Below are 22,254 nucleotides of genomic sequence, written 5' to 3' on the forward strand. Positions count from 1 at the left end.
AAGGAGATCTTACATCAATTTGAGGATAAAGGCATACCAATCACCCTGCAAGAATTTGGAAAGCATTAAGTACAGTAATATCAACTTTCAACTTTATTATCTAAATTGCAGGGCGGGAGGCCAACGCAAATAAAACAGTACAAATAAAATAATTTATAATCAAAAGAAAAGTGTTTAAGAGCGTTCGTGAAAATTTTCCAGGTCGAAGGTAGCGCCTAGGTGATATTTCGTAAGGCAATATGGTTTGCCCGGAGTTTTCAGGCTGCTATTATGAAAAGGGATACATTGTAAGTTACTTCCCGGATATGATCAGACATTAAGAAAATAATTTTTTCATCAGGTGAAATAAACAGGGGAATGTCTAACCATTTCTTAAGGAATCTAGATCTAGGTTGAATATATATTGAGCAATAGAGCAAAACATGGGGAAGATCCTCCGCTGTGGGAGAACCACAGACACAGGTCCTTTGATCCTTAGGGACACCAGCTAATCGACCTTCCCTATCGGCATTTGGAAGGGAAAAAAAGTGTAGGGCTGTAAAAGCCTGTCTGAGAGCAAAGGGTATAGATTGAACGAGATAAGTGGAGCATTGGGGAGCAAATTTAAATCGCCAGAACCAGGGAGATACCTTAGAGTTGGTGATAGATAGCCTGTCTAATTTCATGGAGTAGAGAAATATACGTTCACGTAAAGATTTGTTATTTAGGTTTGAATTAAACTCCGATGCTGAGAGATGGTATGTAGATAACAAATTATTTAGCTTAGAGCCCCATAGGACAAAGGCAAAAGGGTGATTAAGACATGATTGCAGTAATACCCTAGACTGGGACACATTAAAAGATCTTAGAAATTTCAGAAGAGTGAAGTGTATGTGTGCGATCAACGGATACAGTAATATCTCAGTTAGCAAAGTACATGCGTTCCTGCACATTACTTCTTTAACAGAAACTTTGGTACCAGAGGTAGGAATGAATAGGGGGAAAAGAACGCTCAACATATTTCAGCAAATTTTTTCAGCAAACTTTTTATTCAAAACTAACAATACGCATGTCTGAAATGAAGCAACTAGGTCGGGTAAGCCTTGCATACAGACCACTTGAAGGTTTCTTCCGAAATGCATCCAGGGATGCCTGCCTTGCCTTTTTTCTTTTATCATGTAGCATCTCGCTATAGCAATCTAAAGCTTTGAGCACAGTTCTCCTCTCCGTACACTCGATCAGGCAGGCAAGGGGCAGCCACCCACACCACCCTGTGCTTAGTCTCTCTGTCTCTCTGCCATCCTCCCCTCCACTCCAGCAGATGCATCTGCAACAAAAAGTGTTTCCAGAGCACTTGAAGCACTGTTTACTGCAGAGCTGCCTGCACCACCTGGCAAGGGGTGCCATTCTAGCCATGCATGAGAGAGCTGCCTGCAACAGTCACAATCCAGTAGACAAGGAGCCACGTTCTGACTATGTCAGAGTGTACGCCCCCTCCCCACACCACATGCACCCCCCCAAAAAAATGGCTAAAACAAACTTCCTTGCTGGAGGATTTGTTAAGTGAAGTATAACTGTAAATATTAGCACACAAGTTTTAAGGCTCAGCTGGAGATAACGTCCACCAGTTTTCAGGGTGTTAGTCTGGATTTGCATAAAGGCAAGGCAAAGAAGAAGCTGGAGATTGAAGTCTAGATGTCAGGTGAGACATGAGGGCAAATATTTCAGCGTTGACTAATGATGTGTTAAAAACGTGTAATGACATGATCAAACAAGTCTTTTTCTTTTGCAAAGAAACCAGGCAAATTTACTTTTCTGGCAAACAGACCCAAATGATAGAAATTAAAGTATGAATAGACAGGATCCTCAAATGTAAAGATTTGGCCTGATGGGAAAAAAAATAATAATAAGCATCGATTCACATTAACAAACCTACAAGTTCTTCTGCAAAATTGCAATTCCTTTTTTAGTTTGTGTAGGTCCGTTTTGCAATTGCAAACTCTTGTGCTTATGATGCAAGCTGCCTCACACTTTTTTGAGGAGGCAGGATATAAATCTATAGTCTGCCCCCCCATTCATGCTGCCCACCTACCCCTGGGTGGGTATTTGGCTGGGATAGGCAAATATAGTATATAGAGAAAACACAACTGCATAGATCCTTGTTCACACCATGGAACACAGACCCTGCTTCTCCTACATTCTTCATGTCATCTAAGGACACCATCTCCAAACAGAGAGATGAATGGGCTGCCCTTCTAACTTTCAGTGCATGGAGGGATCCAACTAACCCTCCCCTTCTGCTTTTTAGGCTCCAGGGAAAGGGTGGGAAAGGTCTATGAGGCCTCCAGGCCTCTCCTTGCCACCCAGTTCTGATAGAACCTCCTGCTGCTTCCACAGCTTCAGAGTCCTGCACTCACCAAACCACCCTCCTTTGGTCCGGGGAAAGGCAGCATCTCCTGCTGTCCTGTCAAGCTCCTGCGCAGCTTCGTCTAATCTCTGTTTTCCCCCTCCTCACATCACTGACCAACCTGCTAGAGAGGAGGAAGCCGTTGTTCCCCTCCCAACCAATCAGTTTGCAACAGTCAAATCCACTCCCACCAATCCACGGCACGGAGGTGGGATTATTTTGGTTCTCCACACACATGTTCTGAGCGTGTTGGCAATATAGGGCAAATATAGTAAACAGAAAAAAATATATATTTTTTTAAAAAACACAATAAAATAAAGAATTTTGACACTGAGAAAAGCAAGGGGGGTGGGGTGGAGGAATTGTCTCTGGTGCAGCCACTTTTGAAATGCTGTGTACAGTTCCAGTCACCTCACCTCAAACAGGAGATTGTAGAGTTGGGAAAGGTTCAGAAAAGGGCAGCCAAAATGATCAAGGGAGTGGAGTGACTCCCCTGTGAAGAAAAGTTGTAACCTTTGGGGCTTTTTAGTTGAAAGAAAAGGCAAGTTGGAAGCAACATGATGGAAGTGTATCAAATTATGCAGGGCATGGAGAAGGCAGATACAGACGTTTTTCTCCCTCTCTCATAACACCAGAATTCGTGGACATCCAATCAAACTGAATGTTGGAAGACTGAGGACAGACAAAAGAAAGGACTTCTTCACACAACATACCGTTAAAACTATGGAATTTGCTCCCACAAGAGGCAGTGATGGCCACCAAATTTGATGGTTTTAAAAGAGGATTAGACAAATTCATGGGGAATAAAGTTATCAATGGCAAAAAGCCATGATGGCTATGGATGGAGGTGGTATGCTTCCGAATACCAGTTGGTGGAAACCGCAGGAGGGGAGAGTGCTCTTGCACTCAGGTCCTGCTTGCAAGCTTCCCACGGGCATCTGATTGGCATCTGTGAGAACAAGATGCTGGACTAGATGGGCCACTGGCCTGATCCAGCAGGCTCTTCTTGTGTTCTTATGTTCTTAATTGGAAATTGGGGCTTGGTGGCAGTTAAAAGGAACAGTTGGGCTAAAATGCTGCATGCAAGGGCCAAGTAAAGCATGAGGATCCTGATTCTTACTGGGAAGGCAGAGCATAGATACATAAGTAAGTGTCTTATATGGAGTCAGACCATCAATCCAGCTAGCTCAGTACTGTCTACACTGACTAGCAATGGCTCTCAATGGTTTCAGGACCAGCCTTACCTGGGATTCAACCTGGGACTTTCTGCACCAGAAGTGGATGCTCCTAACACACTGAGTTATGGCCAAAGTGTGTCCTGGTAGGGATGCTTAGCTCTTCGCCGCCGCCACCACCACCACCATGTTCAGAACAGAGATCATCAATTTCCCCGGTGTGACTAGAGACCTCAGGGGGAAAAGTCCCCATTGGTAGCAATGGGGATTTTTTTAGTTAAGTCTTCTAACTGAGCTGGAGGAGTGGGAGGGGGAGAAATCTCTGTTGGGATCACTACCTCATCACCATCATTTTCCTGCCCATCAAAAGTAAGTCTTTCCTATGAGAATGGCCCACATCATTTGGCCAGAGCGCTGTTGGTGCTCAATTTGTTTGTACACACAGTTGGGGTCATTTGCCCTTTTGCTCTGAATCATCCGAGGAGGTTGCCCCACCTGTCTATTGTGGCGCTGATCCATTTCTCACAAAAGATGTGGAAAGAAATGCACTGGAATTAGAATGTTGAAATCACCTCTTATTTGGTTAATGTCCCCTTTCCTTTATGAGAACTGTTTGCTCTCTTTTTGTAAAGGTGGGTGTGGGAGGCAGGGATAAATATCAGGTGTAAATCTACCCCACACATCTTTTCTGGCTGCAGAACAGCCTACGGAGGAGGCACAGAAGGCCTCTTCAAGACACTTAGACACTCCAGTTCAAGGGGAAAAGAGCAGCCAGGATGGAGACCCTCTGTGCGTTCCTTCTGCTGGCAGTGGGTAAGTAGGATGTTCCTAAGCCAACACTTTGCTTTTAGGGTGTTTTGCCCACAAACGGTGGATCAAGCCTGATTTTAGCTTACTGTAAAAGGAGGTTCAGATTTGGGTCGATTCTGTCTGCTAATGGTCTACTACAGCTGCCTTCACAGAAAGAAGAACTGAAATGTGAACTGTTTGATTAAATATTTGTGCTGTGCTTTTCAAATAAAAATGTACAAGCCGAGTTATATATTTTTATTTTTAGAACAACTTTTTAAAAAAGCAACATAGTAGAAGCAGGAATCAAATCAGGAGTCTTTAAAGCAGGGTCAGGGAAACTTTTCAGCCTGGTGGGCCAGATCCTTCGCTCCCCTCACCCCTGGTGAGTGGGGCCACGCACATTCAACACCTGATATCACCATGATGTCAGGTCACACTTTTTCCTTTGCAGCTTGATGGCCACCAAGCTGTATGGCTTTAAAAGAGGATTAGACAAATTCATGGAGGATGAGGCTATCAGTGGCTGCTAGCCACAATGGCTATGTTCTGCCAACACTGTCAGAGGCAGCGTGCTTCTGAATACCAATTACTGGGAATTGAAAGTGGGGAAAACTTTATTGCACTCAACGTTCTGCCTGTGGGCTCCTCATAGTCTTCTGATTGGCCACTGTAAAAATAGGATGCAGACTAGATGAGCCACTGGCTTGATCCAACAGGTTTCCTCTTATGTTTGTTTGTTTATTAAATTTATATCCCTCCCTTTCCCCCAAGAGGAGCCCAGGGCAGCAAACAGACAATACAACAATCAAAACATCTATAAAACATGTTAGGAAAAAATATTTTTAAAAAATCTTTAAAACATCTTTAAAAACAAAACATCTTAAATACATCTTTTAAGAGAATCTTTTAAAAGATCTTAAAAAACAATTCCAGCACAGATGCAGACTTGGATAAGAAACAGGAAGGTCTTCAATAGGTGCTGAAAAGATGAAGAGATGGCGCCTGTCTAATATTTAAGAGGAGGGAATTCCAAAGTGTTGGTGCCACAACACTAAAGGTCCGCTTCCTATATTGTGTGGAATGGACCTCCTGATAAGATGGTAGAAGGCCCTCACCTGCAGAGTGCAGTGATCAACTGGATATATAAGGGATATATGTTCTTAACACAAATCTGGCATAACATATAATTATCAAAAGACAGGCAAAAATACTACTTCTTCAACTCAGATCAACTCAGATCAAATTCATTGCTAATGGCCACAGTAAAGAGATTTTAAAGCCTGTTTTAACCCTGTGAGGGATGGGACTCCTCTTATTTTTCTTTCATTTCATCTATGAATCACTTCCGATGAAACATCCTGAAGAGATTTTACAACAAAAGTGTCTTTGATCGATTCGCCTTTAAATGCAAACTGGATCAAATTTCTCTCCCATCCCCAGCATCAGGTCTCCCTTTGGACATTACAGTGGAAATGTGCAAAACAGCTCTCGATGTTTCTTATAGCATCTCCAGCTATGGTTTTATAACTCAGCTGAGCCAGCAGGAAGCTCTTGACATTCACATGAAGAACTCTGTCTCTCTGTGTACCTGAACGATGGTATAGATATGATGGGCTCTCTCTCTCTCTTTTTCCTTCTGCTCTTTAGGGTCAGCACTGACGTCCCCTGTCAATAACCCAAAAGGTAAGGTGCAGTTGACCTGAGACCCCGAATTTGGGCTGAGGAATTATCCTGAACAAAAGAAAGATGGCATGCTTATGAAACATAAGCCCCATTCAGGAATTATTCCTTCATGCATTGAAATAATTTGTGGGCATGCTGAGCCCTGCCCTCGACATCTCCATCCCCACCAGCTCTATCCTTGGCTCCCGTGTTCAGCAATAAGGTCTGAAGGAGAGTTCTGCAGGGTTCCTAACCCTAGGGAGGATTTTAAGCATGCTAAGGCCACAGCCACACTGTATATTTAAAACTCTATGATAACATTTTAAACAGTCATGGCTTCCCTCAAAGAATCCTAAGAGCCGTAGGCTGTTAAGGGTGCTCTTAGGAGGCCCTTATTCCCATCACAGAGCTACAACTCCCAGAATTCCCTGGGAAGACAGATTGATTGTTAAACCGCTTTGGGGACTGGAGCTCTGTGAGGGGAATCAGGGTCTCCTAACAACGCTCAGCACCCTTTACACATGACAGTATCCAATATTCTTTGGGGGAAGCCATAACTGTTAAAGCAGTGTCATGGTGCTTTAAATATATAGTGCGGACCTGGCCTAAGGTACATCAGTTGTCCAGTCTACCACAGGGGTAAGAGGGAGAAGGTCCTGGCCCAACACATTAGACTCCCTCCTCAAAGTGGCCTTTCATAAAATGAGTTGCTGACAAGGGCTCTATGGACGTAACAAGATTATTGTTCCTGCTCTAGAATTGTTGATGTATCCTTATGGGACAGCACAGGGTGACTCCAAGAACCCCAAGTCCGATGATGGGACATCTCCAGAGGTCTCCATTGCACTGCCCTTCACCTTTTATGGCAAGAAATACTACTCTCTCTATGTAAGTAATGCCTGGCATCGGAATGAGTCCACATCTTTCTTGACTAGAAGGGAGGATGGCACAAAACTCTGCCTGTCTCTTATAGGAAGCTGCCTTAGCGCCCATCTGCACTATACATTTAAAGCTGTATTATGTATACAGTCATGGCTTCCCCCAAAGGATCCTGGGAACTGTAGTTTGTTAAGGAGGCTGAGAGTCATTAGGAGACTCCTGTTCCCCTCACAGAGCTACAATTTCCAGGACTCCCTGAGAAGGATTGATTGTTAAACCACTCTGGGAATTGGAGCTCTGTGAGGGGAATAGAAGTCTCCTAACAACTCTCAGCCTCCTTGATAAACTATAGTTCCCAGGATTCTTTGGGGAGCAGTCATGACTGTTAAGGTAGTATCATAGTGCTTTAAATGTCTAGTGCAGATGGAGCATGATAACTGAATCATACCATTGCTCCATCTAGCTCAGTCAATCTGTCTACTCATCCATCAACCCACCCATCTGCCCATCTATCTATCCATCCACACACTCATCCCATGCTGGTTCCAGGTTCCAGGGGCCCTTGGGCAATACCCCTCTATGCCCCTCTTTCCCGGAAAGTCTGCCTTCTCACCATCACTGTTGCCAGCTTCTGCTTCTCCTCATGTCTACGGCCTGCTTGCTTGTCAGGCAGAGATTCATCAGCCGAGCAGGCTGTGGTAGTTACTTCTGCTTCCCATTACTGTTGTTTGCTTGCTCGCCTCTTCTGTGTTGTGAGTGAAGAAGACATTTGTAATGCTGAAGAAGAAGGTCTTGAAGCTCTGGTCAGTGTGGCCCCTTGGCAAGAGTCCAACCATGCTGACCCTGGCTGGGCATCAGCCTTGTATCTCTCTCTCTATACCTACCTGCCTAGTGGAGGCTGTTGGGACTAGCAGGGTGAAACGTAGGGAGCCCAGTCAGTAGGTGGAGCCAAAACCAATGACAGGCAGAGCCAGCTAGTTCTCCTTTTCTCCCCATCCTCCTCCCTGCTGAGTTCCACAAGGGCAACCCTGAGATTAAGGAGAAGGAAACTGACAGCCAGTGCCACCCCCTGGACTGGTTGTAAGTAGGAAAGCAGGCGGGTTGGGGGTGGCTGAGGACAGACTGGGGTTGGTGGGGCAGTGACCTGTTCACCCTAACGGACCAGCCTTCATTGTACCTACCATGATTCACATCTCCTTCTACCTCCTTTCTTCAGGTCAACAACAATGGGGTGATCTCCTTTGGTGTGAATGTCTCCCAGTTCACGCCTGATCCTTTCCCCTTGGATGGTGGATCACCCTTTGTCGCCCCCTATTGGGGAGATGTCAACAATGTTCTAGGTGGGGATGTCTATTGGAGACAGACTCAAGACCCAGCAGTGCTTAGTCGCTGCACCGCAGATATCAACAAGTACTTTCCAGAGGTCCCTTTCACAGCTCACTGGGCCTTCATTGCTACCTGGGACCGAGTAGCCTACTTTGGAACTGCTTCAAAAAAGGTAGGCCTCTTGTTGACCTAGGATGGCCAGATGCAGGAGACGATAGGGCTCTGCACCTTTCATAGTTGTGTGGAAGAGGGAATTTCAGTAGGTGAAGCTTGCAAGTTACACCTCCTGAAACTGCCTCTTCTGCTGTTCAAGGTGCAGGAGCCCTGTTCTCTTTTGCATCAGGCTATTTTTCATTGACCTGTATGCTGTGGTACACTATGTTACAAAACGTGAGTGGCTTTGAAAGAAGAGTAGACAAAACCAGTTGCTGGAAGCCACAGAAGGGAAGAGCGCTCTTGAGCTCAGGTCCTGCTTATGGGCTTCCGATGGGTATTTTGTTGGCCATTATGAGAACAAGATGCTGTACTAGATGGGCCACTGGCCTGTTGCAGCAAGCTCTTCTTACGTTCTTATTTCAAGACCCACAAAGGCAATGGTTACATGCTAGTCAGTTACGCAGTCTTGCTAAGATACTGTGTGCCAATATGATTTTTCTCACCTGCTAACACCTTTTCTTCAAAGGGCTCTGCTTGAAAAGGGGTTACTTCAACACTTTTTTTATTACATTCTTTTAGATGCTACATTTGGGCTCTTTCAAAGTCTCTGTTTATTATGGGAAGCTGATCTAGGAAAACCTTTTGCTGATGCAGCGTGGTCCTCCTTGTGGCAGTCAGCACCATTTAAGACATTCTCAGCTTCTGTGTGAGAGAGGCAACTAAAAAAACATATTCTTAGCCTGGTGGGAAGCTGTTCACAGTTTACTCCCACATTTGCTGGGGAAACATTTCAAAAGGCGCCTGTGGTATCTCTCAGACGGGGTTAAGCAACAGCATGATACTGATTGATATGAGGCAGGTGCCTTTTGATGTACTGTTTTCGAGGCCTGCTTAACACTTTTTTGCTTAGGCAAGCCTACCCAGACATGTCATTTTATTATATACCCTTTGTTTTTATAATCCATCGAGTTTATCTCTGTTGTGGCCATTGCATGATGTTTGCTGGTTTAAAATGTGTGTTTTGATTGCCATTTTTTTCATGACATCATCAGGGATGACGGAAGGTGGAGTCCAGCAACATCTGAAACAGGTTCTCCACTCTCCACCTGAAGGTTTCCTTGTCCCTGCATGAGAGGAGGAGGGAACTTTTGGCCCTCCTGATGTTGGTGAACTACAGCTCCCATCAGCCCCAAAAAGCATGGCCAATAGCCAGGGAGGCTAGGAGTTGTAGTTCAGCAACGTGTAGAAAGCCAAAGGTCCCCCACTCCTGCTGCATGTGGAAAATATGCCTGCATGTGGTCTGCTCTTTTGTGTGATCTGGAGACAGAGCTTTTAACAGCTGCATAGTCCTATGTGGAGCTGAAGTTTGTTAACGGAGCTGAGAGTTGTTAGGAGACCTACATTCCCCTCACTGAGCTACAGTTCTCACCTCCTCTCTCTCAACTGTCCACCGGCAGCAGCCATTCCATCAGGACCTCCTACCCCTGAAAGTGTTTCTATGCCAGCTGGTCATTATAAAATCAGCTAAGTAAGAATGGGTGCCCAACTTTGCTTTTTCCCCCTCTTCCCTTCCTGCTCCTTTTCCCTTGTGTGTTGTGTTTTCTTAGATTGTAAGTCTGCGGGCAGGGACTATCTTGTTATAATTGATTTGTATGGAAGCCACTCTGGGAGTCTTTTTGGGTGAAGAGTGGGGTACAAATGCTCTCAACAAACAAACAAACCTCTTTCCTTTTTGCTGCAGGTCAACACTTTCCAAGCTGTCTTGACCACCAATGAGAAAATATCTTTAATCATTTTGAATTATTACGACATTCAGTGGACGACTGGGATAGCCAGCGGTGGGAATGCCAGGACGGGTCTTGGAGGAATTCCTGCACAGGTAGCTCTGGATTGGGACACTGGAGGATTTTGAACTTTTGCAAATTCTGAGATAAACTAACTTGGTCTCTGCCTCCCCGACTAACAGAGCGATCCAACTCAGGGGATGCTGATGTTAAGTGGTGCTGGTGTAAAGTTCTGCTGCTTCCAGCTGTCATTCAGGAGCCTCTGAGTAGGCTGGACGCTGGCTCAGCTGGGAGCTGTGCACAGGGACCAGAAAGTAAAAACCTGTTCTCCCAAATACCCCTCCCAAGCAGTGTGCCCCCTCCATTGACTTCTATTGTATTTATTTTCTTAGCCTGATCTTTTTCCCGGGGTAACTTTTGCCTAATTGGGACCTGCAGGAGCATTCTAAACATGAGTTGGATGTGGCCTAAGTCCCCTCATCTTGGCCCCTCCCCTCCCACACCTCCAACATGTCCCCAGAATGCCCCTTTTTCAGGACTTATGACAGTTTACACCAGTCTTGGCTGAGGTGGCTAAGCCCCAGCCAGCTGAGCCGGGCTCAGAAACTTACACTAGCATAGTCTAGCTGAGCTAGGGCTCAGCTGGAGATCCACCATATCCAACTCCCCTCAGCCTAGCATAAATATGAGTTGGTTTGCGGCCTAAGGTGTGAATCATGACTAATGTGTGGAATAGGAGTTATCCTTCAGGTTTCACACTGCTCTGAATTTTGCAGTAGAGGTTTTAGATTCAGAAAATGCATATAAAAATGTGTATTTTAGAATGAGCTGTTTACAAATATGTGTTTTCTGAAAAAATATGTTCAAAATATATATTTAAGTATTTGTTTTTGTTTTTAAAATGGACAGATTAATGCAGAAACAAGAGGGGCTGATGTGTACCATATATTTAAAGCACTATCATACCACTTTAAACAGTCATGGCTTCCCCCCCAAGAATCCTGGGAAGTGTAGTTTGTTAAAGGTGCTGAGAGGAGACTCCTCACAGAGCTACAATTCCCAGAGTTTCCTGGGAAGGGGGATTGATAGTTAAATTACTCTGAGAATTGTAGCTGAGTGAGAGGAGTAATTCTCAGCATGCTTAGCAAATAACAGTCACCCAGATTCTTTAGGAAAAGCCATGACTCTTTAAAGTAGTATGATAGTGTTTTAAATGTATAGTACAGGTGGGGCCATAATGGAATTGAATTAGGAATGAACACATGTGAAACTGACATGGACTGGAAATAGAATGATCTATCCAGGGCAGGCTCCAGAGGGCAGCCAGGTTAGGCCCTGGCTGAGGGCTCCTAGAGCACAAGGGTTCCCTGAAGGGCCTCTCCTTAGGGTGGGTAGTGCTCCCTTCCATGATCCATGGCAGCATCGGCTCCTGACCCTGCCATGGATCACAGAGAGGGCACTTCCAGGCACCCCCCCTACTACCGCACCAGCCCGCAATGCTGGCCTGCACACCTCACCTACTTTTCCCTTGTAGTAAATGCTGGCTGCATTGCGGGTGCATGCCTACCATCAACCAAGATGGCATCCAAAATTTCCCTAAGGGGCTGATGCCCCTGCTGCCATCTTGGTTGATGGCAGGCATGCGCGTATTTTTGCCTATAACAATAAGAACTAAAAAGTTGAGGTTTTATTTATTTTTCAAACAATGAAAGCTGAGATTCTCAATAAGTGAATTCTGCAGCCAGAATTCTGCTGAATAAGCTTTCAGAGAGAGGTAGGGGCGTGTGTGTGTGTAAGAACCTTAAAAACCCATCTTGAAGATTCTGCTGCAGATCTCCCACCATCTCTATATCACACAGATACTTGCCTTGATCCAGAACTTATGTACTTGTTATTTACAGATACATCCTGCCCTTCCTCAGGTGACATACAAGGTGCCATTTGAGGCAGTGATGGCCACCAGCCTGGATGCCTTTTAAAAGAGGATTAGACAAATTCATGGAGGATAAGACTATCAATGGCTACTCACGTAGATGGTTATGTTCTACCTCCACTTTTGCAAATAGTTGCTGGAAACTGCAGGACAGGGGAGCGCTCTTGCGCTCAGGTCCTGCTCCATGCTGGATTCTCATGGGCATTTGCCAGCCATTGTGAGAACAGGAAGCTGGACTAGATGGCTTTTTTGTCTCCTATGTTCTTGTGCATAGAGGTTGTACACCTGAGGTGTGAGGCTTGCAAGTGTCAAGAGGCAGTTCTGCCTGTGCAAACTCTTGTGTGTTTCCCACTGCAAAAAAAAGGGGGGGTGTCTATCCAAAATTTCCACACTGTGCATATGTGAACCAGATGAACCACTGAAGAGATTTTTTGCTATGCTGTAGGATTGGGCATGACATGATTCTTCTCCTTTCTCTCCCCTCCAGGCTGGATTTGACAGTGGAGACAAGAAAAACTTTTACACCATCCCAGGTTCCCGCACCGCTGATGTGCTCAATATTGGGGGAACCAGCAATGTGAATGTCCCTGGGTGCTGGGTGTTCCAAGTGGATGAATTTGTGATCGGAGTCACCACGGAGAAAAATGATTGCTTGGTGTAAGTGCCAAGCCATTGTCATTCTTCAAGAGGGCTATCTATGTGAACAGTTAATAGAACATTTTGAGCAAAAAAACACACATGTACTGCCCCTTATACTTATGGATACAAGATATAGCTGCCTATACTTGATCAGACAACTTGCCCATCTATGATACTATTGCCTGCTGTGATTGGCGGCATTTCTTCAGAAGGGTAGAGAAGAAATAGAGAAGGGTCCTCCACCACCACCACCGCCATGTGCTGCTGCTTGATTCTTTTGGCTAAATTCTCTTGTGGGTCAAACTGTAATGGATTTCTCCTTAGAAATGCAGGAAGGAGGCCAAGGCAGCAAAGTCTGGGAACCAAGCAGAACTGCTAATCTCCCCTTCTTTCTCATTTTTCCCGTTGCTCTTGCTAAAGGGGAAGACAAAAGTAAGAAAGAGATGAGGTATTTCCCTTGGAAATACACCAAACCACCGTTTACTTGCCATTTCCAGGAATATCCCTGTGCTCCAGGTTGCGCACTTCAAAGGCAACCTGGGAACACAAGAAACTGCCACGTAAGTGAGGGCATTTTTCACCATGCAGTGGATCTCAATTGCCATTAACCCACTTTAGATGCAAGTACTCAGCGCGTTTATGGCAGGTGCAGGGAACCTTTGGACCTCCAGATGTCACTGAACTACAACTCCCATCATCCCTGACCATCATCCCAGCAACATCAGGAGGGCCAAAGGTTCTCCACAACTGCTTTATGGGTATCAGACTCAGAATCTTTCCTGAGGTGGCAGGACTTTGCTTTGGGGCTAGGGAAACCTTTTGGCCCAGTAGGCCACATCTTTATCTTCCCTCACCCAAGGGGCCAACTTGGACAGGTAGGCAGGACCACCCATCTGTCAGTCATCTGATGTCTTAATGATGTCAGCTATTTGACAGAATGGTTGCTCCAGCCACATGTCAAAGTTGGCCTGCAGGGACAGGGAGAGATAGCGATGAAGCGGGATTGAACTCCCTGCACATCAGCTGAGGCATGGGCAGTCATGTTTGCCTTGGGTTTTCCAATGAGTTCCCCATAGGGATCACAATAGTGTGCACTTGAGCCCTGCAGAAAGCAGGCTTGAACTCCACGCGCATCATCTGAACTCCCTGCGCATCAGATGTGGGGGAGGTGGGAGTGGTTTGGGGGAAATGGCCTCACAGGGAAGCCTGGCAGGACAAATTTGGACCACGGGCTTAAAGTTCCCCACCTCTGCTTTGCCTAATCAGCTGTGGTGACTAACAACTTTCAGAGGCGAATAATGGTTGCAGTAGATGTATTTATTGATTGCTGCAATCAAGAGCCTTGTAACTCCTTAAAGCCCACCAGATTTATTATGGCATATGCCAGCCTTCCTCAACCTGGTGCCCTCCAGTTGTCATCAGACTACAGCTCCCAGTTTCCCTGGCTGTTGGACACTCTGACTCAGGATGATGGGAGCTGTGGTTCAAAACACATGGAGGGCACCAGGGTGGGGAAAGCTGGCTTAAGTTTTCATAGGCGAGAGTCCACTTCATTAGATGCATGCATTTGGTAAAGTAGACTCTAGTCCACATGAGCTTACTTGGTTGCTTTTGTGCTGCATAAGATTCTATTCTATGTGACCAAGCAAGAAACCAAAAGACTTGGGTCTTCATGTTTGTCTTTCAAGCTGCCAACCTTCCATTAATAATGTGTGGGTGGGGAGGGGGGACTGTTTTAAAAGTTTTGGTGAATTACTAAAAGTGTCTGAAGGAGTGGGGATGTCACCTCTTTTTTGACGTGAATGTTTCTGTCTCTTTTCAGTAGATGAGACCACCTGCAACTCAGAGGGCTTCCTCCTCATCCACCTTCATCAAGACAGGATGCATTCAAATCTTTGCAAAGATTTCTCTGCTGCCCCCTATAGCCAATGTGGTTTCTGGAACCACGGCTGATTGTAGTGTAGCAATAAAATGACTGTGCTCACCTTGCTACTTTTCCTTGTCCATTTCCTGAGTGATTGGAGCAGAGCATGTTGTCAGAGGAAGTCAAGAAATACATAAGTGTGTGCGGGTGCATGTGTGTGAGCGCAAAAAAGGTAGAAGACCCAGTTGCTTCCAAGTATGAACACTGGCTTTGAAAATTGGTTCCAAGTGCTGAGTCAGTCCCAATGGAATCTGCAAACTCAAACCCTTTTATTCTGCTTGAATTAAATATGTGACCTCTCTGTGTGTTTTAATGTCACCAATGTACTAACATTTACATTGCAAAGCATGGAAAGATTAAGCAGGATCTACAGCCCCTATGTAAAGACCAGAGACAAGCTGGTTAAGATAAATGTGAGCCACACCTCACAGGCTTGAAGCCAATGGTGGCGATTATGACATCACCTGCCCTTGCTGTGTAGAGAAGCTGTAGCTGAATTCTGCACCCAGATCCTTTTAACTCTGCCTGGAAGTTGGCACCAGATGTGGCCCTGGGATGAAAAAAGATTTCTCATCCCTGCTGTAGGGAGACAGACAGCAATCCATAACAGTGTTAACAAATAGGGATGGTGACGAAATTTGATTCAATTCTCATTTTCAAGCCAAATCTATCAAGTCTGCACTTTCTGGAACAATATGAGAACCGAAACTCAGCCATCCTTCAAAATGCGCACTTATCTGAATTTTGTGATGCAGTTCACCAGTCAGACAATGTTTACAAAGATGCATACATTAGGGGAAAGTGTGCATACAAAGGAATATGTTAGTGCAAATGACATACAAAATGCATTATGTTAGAAGAAAATGCTTGCAAAGAACGACATTAGTCAAAATCGCATTCAGAAAAGTGTTTATGAGGAGAAATTCCGACTAAAATGTAAAAAAAAATCATGAGGATTTTTTTTTAAAAAACACAATCATAAATTGCTGCAGAAATGTGGAGTGCTGAATTTAAGACTGGAGAAATAAGAAACTAAAAGAACTGAAATTGATCCTTCCATCAGCCTGCCTCTCTCTGACTCAAATTGCAAGCTATTGTTCATTTTGGACACAAACACCCAGCCCTCTAGAGGCTGGCTAAGGACTGTATGGGGAAGGCATGCCTTGGTTCATATATTTCCTAATCATTGAGAGCCATCAGTCCAGACTTTCCCTAACAAAGGAGATACTTGACAGGGCCATTGAGGTAATCTCCAGCAGTCAGTAATTACTAGTGCCTGTTAACCTCCAAGGTTACCACACTATATTAAAATATGATAAAAAATAATGCAACGATAAAACAATAATTCCAGGTGCTTCCAGGCAACCTGCTTATAGATCAGCCCTCCTGATCTGTTTGCAAGGAGATTAGACAACTCTGGCTATTTAAGGAGACTTCATTCCGATTTGTTTGAAGGGAGATTAGATGACATTGCATCAAAGGAAGGGTGATCCCACATTTCCAGTGTATTTTCCTATTCCTTTCCTTATTGCAAAAAGCCCAGTCTTTTGGGGGGATGGATTTGTTGCACAAGACCTCCCAATCAACTCTAATGGTGCAACTTGCATTTGCTGATATGTAATTGAAAATAGCCACAGTCTGGAAACACCTCTAGTCATTAAGCAAAATCAGTAGTATAGAAGAGTGAAGTTAAAGACAGCAACCTTATTTGTAATTAAAAAAAAGTGATATGGAAATGAATAATGTTTACCAATGGTCATAAACACAAGAAGGAACCAATGTACCTCCAAAGGCAAGAACTCCAGCCCCGCCTGGAACCTGCTGCTGAGAAATTTGTGAAAGTCCACCTAAATTCCTTCCAAACAGAAATATAGGTTAAAGAAAGAAAGAAAGAAAGAGAGAGAGGGAGGGAGGGAGGGAAGGGAAGGGAAGGATGGAAGGAAGGAAGGAAGGCTATAGAGATATGACTATAGAGATATACACACGTATATGCAGATTCAAATCGGGGGGAGAAGGAAAACTGTACTGATCATTCCAACATACTATTAAAATAATTTACAAAAATAAACCTATATTGGATCTCTTGCCTTTCTGTTTTGTCCAGATGACTTTCTCTCTCTCTCTCTCTCTGTGTGTGTGTGTGTGTATGTGTGTGTGTTCTACAGGCCCAAGACACAAATTGGCATGTGCTAATTTATATGCAGAGATGCCCCTGAGAAATCAAGATGGTGGGTAATGGGACCTCACCAGCACAGGACTTGGCAACACACACAGCCACCCTATAAACCAGGGGAACCTTTTTCAGCCCAAGGGCCACATTACCTGGATGGCAAACTTCTAGGGGCCACATACCTATGTTGGCAAGATGTAAAAACTGGCAGAGCAATGGATGTGAACCTTACCCTTGTACTGTAGGTTACTTTTCAAAGTCAGAGGTTTACACACACACACACACACACACACAGAGAGAGAGAGAGAGAGAGAGAGAGAGAGAGAGAGAGAGAGAGAGAGAGAGAGAGAGAGAGAGGCAAGCAAAGGGCATTATCACAATACATTCCAGCCAGGCAAAAGCTGCAGCACTCAAAGAATTGTGCCCTGAGGGCCAAACAGAGAGGCTGGGAGGGCCTCATTTGACCTCTGGGGCCTGAGATTCCACATCCCTGCCAGTGGTGGATAGTGCCCACTGGGACTGATAGGGCGGAAGGCAGGGAGAGCAACAGTAGATGTAGCCAGAACCAAGGGCAGACAGAATCACTCCCTGATTGGTTATAGGAAAGTTCTGGCTGAGGGCAGACTGGGGTTGGTGGAAGAGTGCCCCATTTGCCCTAATGGACCAGCCTCCACTGGCTCCCTGCTATAAAAAAAGTTTTTTAAAAAGGTTTTAAAGGGGGGGGATCATGGGACAAACAATCAGAGACCACAATCAGGCCTATGCAAAAAGCACCTCTAGCTCCTTGCACTCTATGGAAAAAGAAGGATCACCCAAAGGCTATGTGGGAGAAAGGGGGATGGATGAGAAGCCTGGTATTATAAAGTGAGTTGATAATCCCAGTTTAAGGAAACATCCTCAGTGTAGGCTTCTGGAAGCTACAGTTGGCGGGGAGTAGAGAGAAAAAATGCAAATGCACTCATCTTTTTACTTTCTTTGTCCATTCCCAGGCTGATGGGAACTGGGCATGCTGTCCCATGAAGGCAAAAAACACATGGCTGTCTGTGTGTGTGTGTATGCATGTGCAGTGGTTAGCTTATGAAAAAAGCAATGTGCGTTTCTGGAGGCTGATACACATCCGGATTGGTCAGTCCACATCTGAACGGGTCAATGCACATCCAAACTAGGATCCCAATGGGCACCCCCAATTTAAGTAATGCAGTGTAGCAAGTAATGCAGATGCCTAACTGGTTGCAGTCCCCGATACGTGCATGGAATCTTGCTTCCTGGCATGCATCCACTCTGGATCACGGCTATGAAATCACAGTGGGATGTGTCTTCAACGGAAACGGTTGTATTTACTGGTCAAGGAAATGGTTGTATTCACTGGTCAACAACTGCAAAAGCAAAAGCTATAGACGTATTTGGAGGATAACAAGCATTTGAGGCCCCTACTTCACTTCATTCTTCTTTCCAGACTGCAACAGTAGATTGGGATTGCAATTTCCTGTGCCACCAGAGGATGGCCCTTGTGAAACCTGGGTGCTTTGGAGGAGGCAGGAATTAATCCCAGTTTTGCAGGAGCCAAGTCTCAGCAATGGTGATGGGAATATAAGAGGCTACTTTATACCAAGTCAGACCCCCGGTCCATCTAGGTCAGTAATGTCTGCACTGACTGGCAGGGACTCTCCAGGGTTTCAGGCAGGGAGTCTCTCCCTGCCCTACCTGCTGGGGATTGAACCTGGGACCTTCTGCATACAAAGCAATGTGCTCTACCACTGAGCTACAGCTCATCCCTCTTTCCCCACACCACCCTTCCCTTATATTTGTATTTATACAGGGATCTCTCTGCTGCTGCCTGCTAAAGTCAAGGAAAATTCTGGAGTCACATGTGCTAATAGTGCAGCATTTCCCTTTTGCTTTCCTTCCGACTGGGCGTGCTGTTCTAATGAAGTCAAGAAATGCATGACTCCTGGCATGCATGACTCTACCTTGGGATGCCAGAGATTGAACCTGAGACTTCAGCATGCAGACCATATACCCAACCATTGAGCTACACCCCCTTCCCTATTTATGTTTACTGGAGGATTTTGAGAACAGGCAGCCTTATGTTGAAGCTGCCTTGGGGTCATCATGAACCAGCTATTCCAGTTGCCTGTATCCTGACACAGTCGTGGTGGGTTCTCTAGGGTTTTTTCTTTGTTAACTGAAGGACCGCCTAATTCCTTAGGCTCCACCTTGATCACAGAGATCCTCTGATGGGGCCCTGCTAGTGGCTCCCCACAAGGCCCCTGCAACTTGGTCGGCCATTGGACCGAACCTCCAGTATGGCACGCCCTACCCTGTGGAACTCCCTGCCAGTAGAGGCTCGGCAGGAACCACCCCTGCCTATTTTCAGATGAAAACTGTGTTATTTAGACAGGACTTTGAACTATAAGTTTCTTTTGCTCAGTCACCTTTTATGGATGCTTTTAGCAAAGCTATTGTAACAGTGTATGCTATATATTGCCTTCTGTATTTTTAATGAAAAGTGCAGCCCATAAATATATAAATAAATAGATAAAGCCGCCACCCAAAAGCAATCGCCTGTGGAGGAACTGCTCTAGGGGAGATAAGCCAGCCTATCACTCTTGTTGACCGCGCCTCCGCGAAAGAAACAAAATAGTTAGCCACAATCTATTTGTGATGAGACAGTGCCACTTACTGGACACTGGTGAGAAATGCAACTTGGGAAACGGGAGAAGGAATTTTATTTATTATTTATTTATTATTTGATTTACATCCCACCCTTCCTCCCAGCAGGAGCCCAGGAATGTGGCAGATGCCACAGGAGCCAATGGTGGCTCAGGCTGTGAGCACACTAGTCGCCTTCAGCAAAACATTTCCATTGGCCACACCTGGAGGGGCAACAAGTTGATCTACCAATCAGTTATGAAACCTCCTTGAAGCTGAATTTTTTTAAAAATCTCAAGCTGATCCCACAAGGTTTTATAGTAAAAAGGGATGGCATTTCACTAGCGTCATGTGCCCCCGTTTTCAGAAGAGAGAGGGGGAGATGCATGGGAACCGGCGGAACAGTAGATGTGTTTCTACCCTCAGTCAGTGTGCTATCTTCTCATTCTCTTCTATGGCTGTGATACCATAAGCCTGCAATCCTAGGCCCACTTACCTGAGGAATAAGCCCTAGAGCAGCCTTTGCCAGCCCTGCTGTCCAGATGTTTCGGATTACAATTTCCATCAGCCCAAGGCAGCTTTTTCTTGATGCTAGTTTGTGTTGCTTAATGTTAAAATTCATGTTTTGTGATGGTCTGATTATAGGATACAAATAAACTACTCCGATCTATGCACAAAAAGGTGTGCACTTTACACGGACAAAGGGGAGTTTGCCAAAAAGAAAAAGAAAGAAAAAAGTTATCTCTGGAGATTACAGTGGATCCTGTGCATTTTGCTAAATACTACTCCTAGAATCATAAAAGGTCTTCTGCCTCAGGAATCCAGGCACAGTCACCCAACAGAATCTTAATTCCACTCCAACAACTGGTTGTGCTAGGACAGAGCCCTACTGCCCCCCTGCATGTAAGCAACATATCTACTGCAACCGTTCCCCTAGGGCTGCCACACACACGGACCACATTCACACCGCACATTTATTCCATTCATATTCCACTTTAAACAGTCATGGCTTCCCCCAAAGAATCCTGGGAAGTGTACTTTGTGAAGGGTGCTGACAGTTGTTAGGAGACTCCTATTCCCTTCACAGAGCTACAGTTCCCAGAGTCCTCTTGGAAGAGGGATTCATTGTTAAGCCATTCTGAGAATTCTAGCTCTGTGAGGGGCACAGGAGTTTCCTAACAACTCTCAGCACCCTTCATCTGCTACGGATGGACAAATCTATCACTTTCGGTTTCAATGTCCCAATCTTAAATTCATTTCTCCTCATTTCCCCATCTGTTTTCAAATCTTTATCTTTGCTTTTCACCTCTCTATCATTGCCAACTAACCAAAATACTTCTCCTCCTGCTCCTCAGTTGCGCTCGTGTGTTATTGCTTAGTGATCTATCATACTTGTTATAGTTTGTTGGGGAAAAGACCTTTATTATTATTATTTTTAAGATTTTTACAGTGGTGGTGGTGGTTTTCCTGACAGAGGCGCTATCTTTTTAATGTAGGAATGGGAGACCTGTGACCCTCCAACTATAGGTTACTCTTCCTGCCAGGAGAAAGGGAGGGTGGCACCTCTGGCTACGATCCAGGGTGAAGTAGCAGCGGCGGGGGGAGGAATTCCTATTTGCAAAGACAGCCGTCAGCCTCCTCTGCAGCTAAGGCGCTCTTTGGCCGACCCCTCCAGTGCTCTCTCTCTCTCTCACACACACACACCCCTACCTCGTACGCAGGGCCCAACAGCGTCACCGGACTCGAGGGTTGCTGCGATCACGGTTGTCCCGTCCAAGTGAGCGGCTGGTGAATTGGGAAGGCTGAACATTGGGAAGAGAGGCAAAAAAAGGAAGTGAGCCCAAAATAACCTCCCCTCCCACTCCGCATTCAGCAAACTTGTCACCCACCCTTCAGGTCTAGAAGCTTGCCATTCTTCCCGGGTGTTGTTCCTTTCCACGTGGCTGCCGATCCCTGAGATTGACTGGGACTGGCACTGGACTCCTGTGCCTGCCTGTTCAAAAGGAAGACCCACAGAGGTCAATGGTAGCTTAATCCCAGGTAAATGGACACAGGGTTACCGCCTGACTGGATCCATGGCCACAAGAAATAGGAGGTTTGTTTCCTGAGAGAAACAAGTGCCCAAACTGGGCAGGACAAGGGACGGAGGGAGTTTGTAAAACAGAGGACAGAGATTGAGCAACAGTGTAGATTTAGCTCATGTCCACTTTAGGAAATGCACTGACTTTAAAGTGTCTCTGTTTATTGAGGCTGACGTTTCCCATGGGACACAAACTCACTGACTTTTTTTCTCCCTGCAGAACCATTCCAATCTGCATTGCATCAAGAACATCCTTTCCCTTTGTCCAGTTCATTTAAACCTTACACATTAGGGGTCGTGGGGTTTGCCCCTATTTTGCATAATTTTGCTGTTTTTTTCCTATTCCAGATAATTTATTCTGGCTTTAGTTAGTTGGGAAGAGAAAGGGAATGCAGGTCACTGACGTCCTGCTCACCAGCGACAGGAAATCTTGCAGAGCCTACCCTTATGGTTTTTGAGGTTTCAGCCATATTGACCACACACCATCCAGGGTCTTTCTCAGCCATCAGGACTAGAAGCTTGCTTTACCCTTGGAAAGAAGAAAAGGCTGGGATTCTTTGGAAAGCGAATTTTGTGCATACTATTGCATTCAGTCCTCTTATGCAATTCTGGCATTAATGAGATGTTGCACCAACTTCCCTTTAGAAATGCAGAAGGGAAACTGGAGGGCAAGCAAGTTCTGGGTGTGCATGTGTG

The 22,254-nt window shown here is 45.3% G+C and overlaps 1 protein-coding gene across 2 annotated transcripts; it reads left to right on the forward strand.

Annotated features, from left to right (window-relative positions):
* The first annotated feature begins 4,145 nt into the window (after positions 1-4,145).
* On the forward strand, positions 4,146-14,709 carry LOC133370540 (sushi, nidogen and EGF-like domain-containing protein 1). 2 transcript variants are annotated; one of them, XM_061596997.1, is made up of 7 exons: positions 4,146-4,374; positions 6,001-6,036; positions 6,773-6,903; positions 8,111-8,392; positions 10,118-10,255; positions 12,581-12,750; positions 14,558-14,709. In XM_061596997.1, exons 1-7 carry the CDS (start codon positions 4,338-4,340, stop codon positions 14,559-14,561), a joined length of 798 nt encoding a protein of 265 aa, XP_061452981.1. In that variant the 5' UTR covers positions 4,146-4,337; the 3' UTR covers positions 14,562-14,709. The 2 variants fall into 2 exon arrangements, with proteins under 2 accessions (XP_061452981.1, XP_061452980.1); XM_061596996.1 differs by having other exon boundaries at positions 4,147-4,374; positions 14,555-14,709.
* Positions 14,710-22,254: the final 7,545 nt, after the last annotated feature.

Source organism: Rhineura floridana, chromosome 15 (genome assembly GCF_030035675.1).
Source record: "Rhineura floridana isolate rRhiFlo1 chromosome 15, rRhiFlo1.hap2, whole genome shotgun sequence".
In the NCBI taxonomy this organism is placed as follows: Eukaryota; Metazoa; Chordata; class Lepidosauria; order Squamata; family Rhineuridae; genus Rhineura; species Rhineura floridana.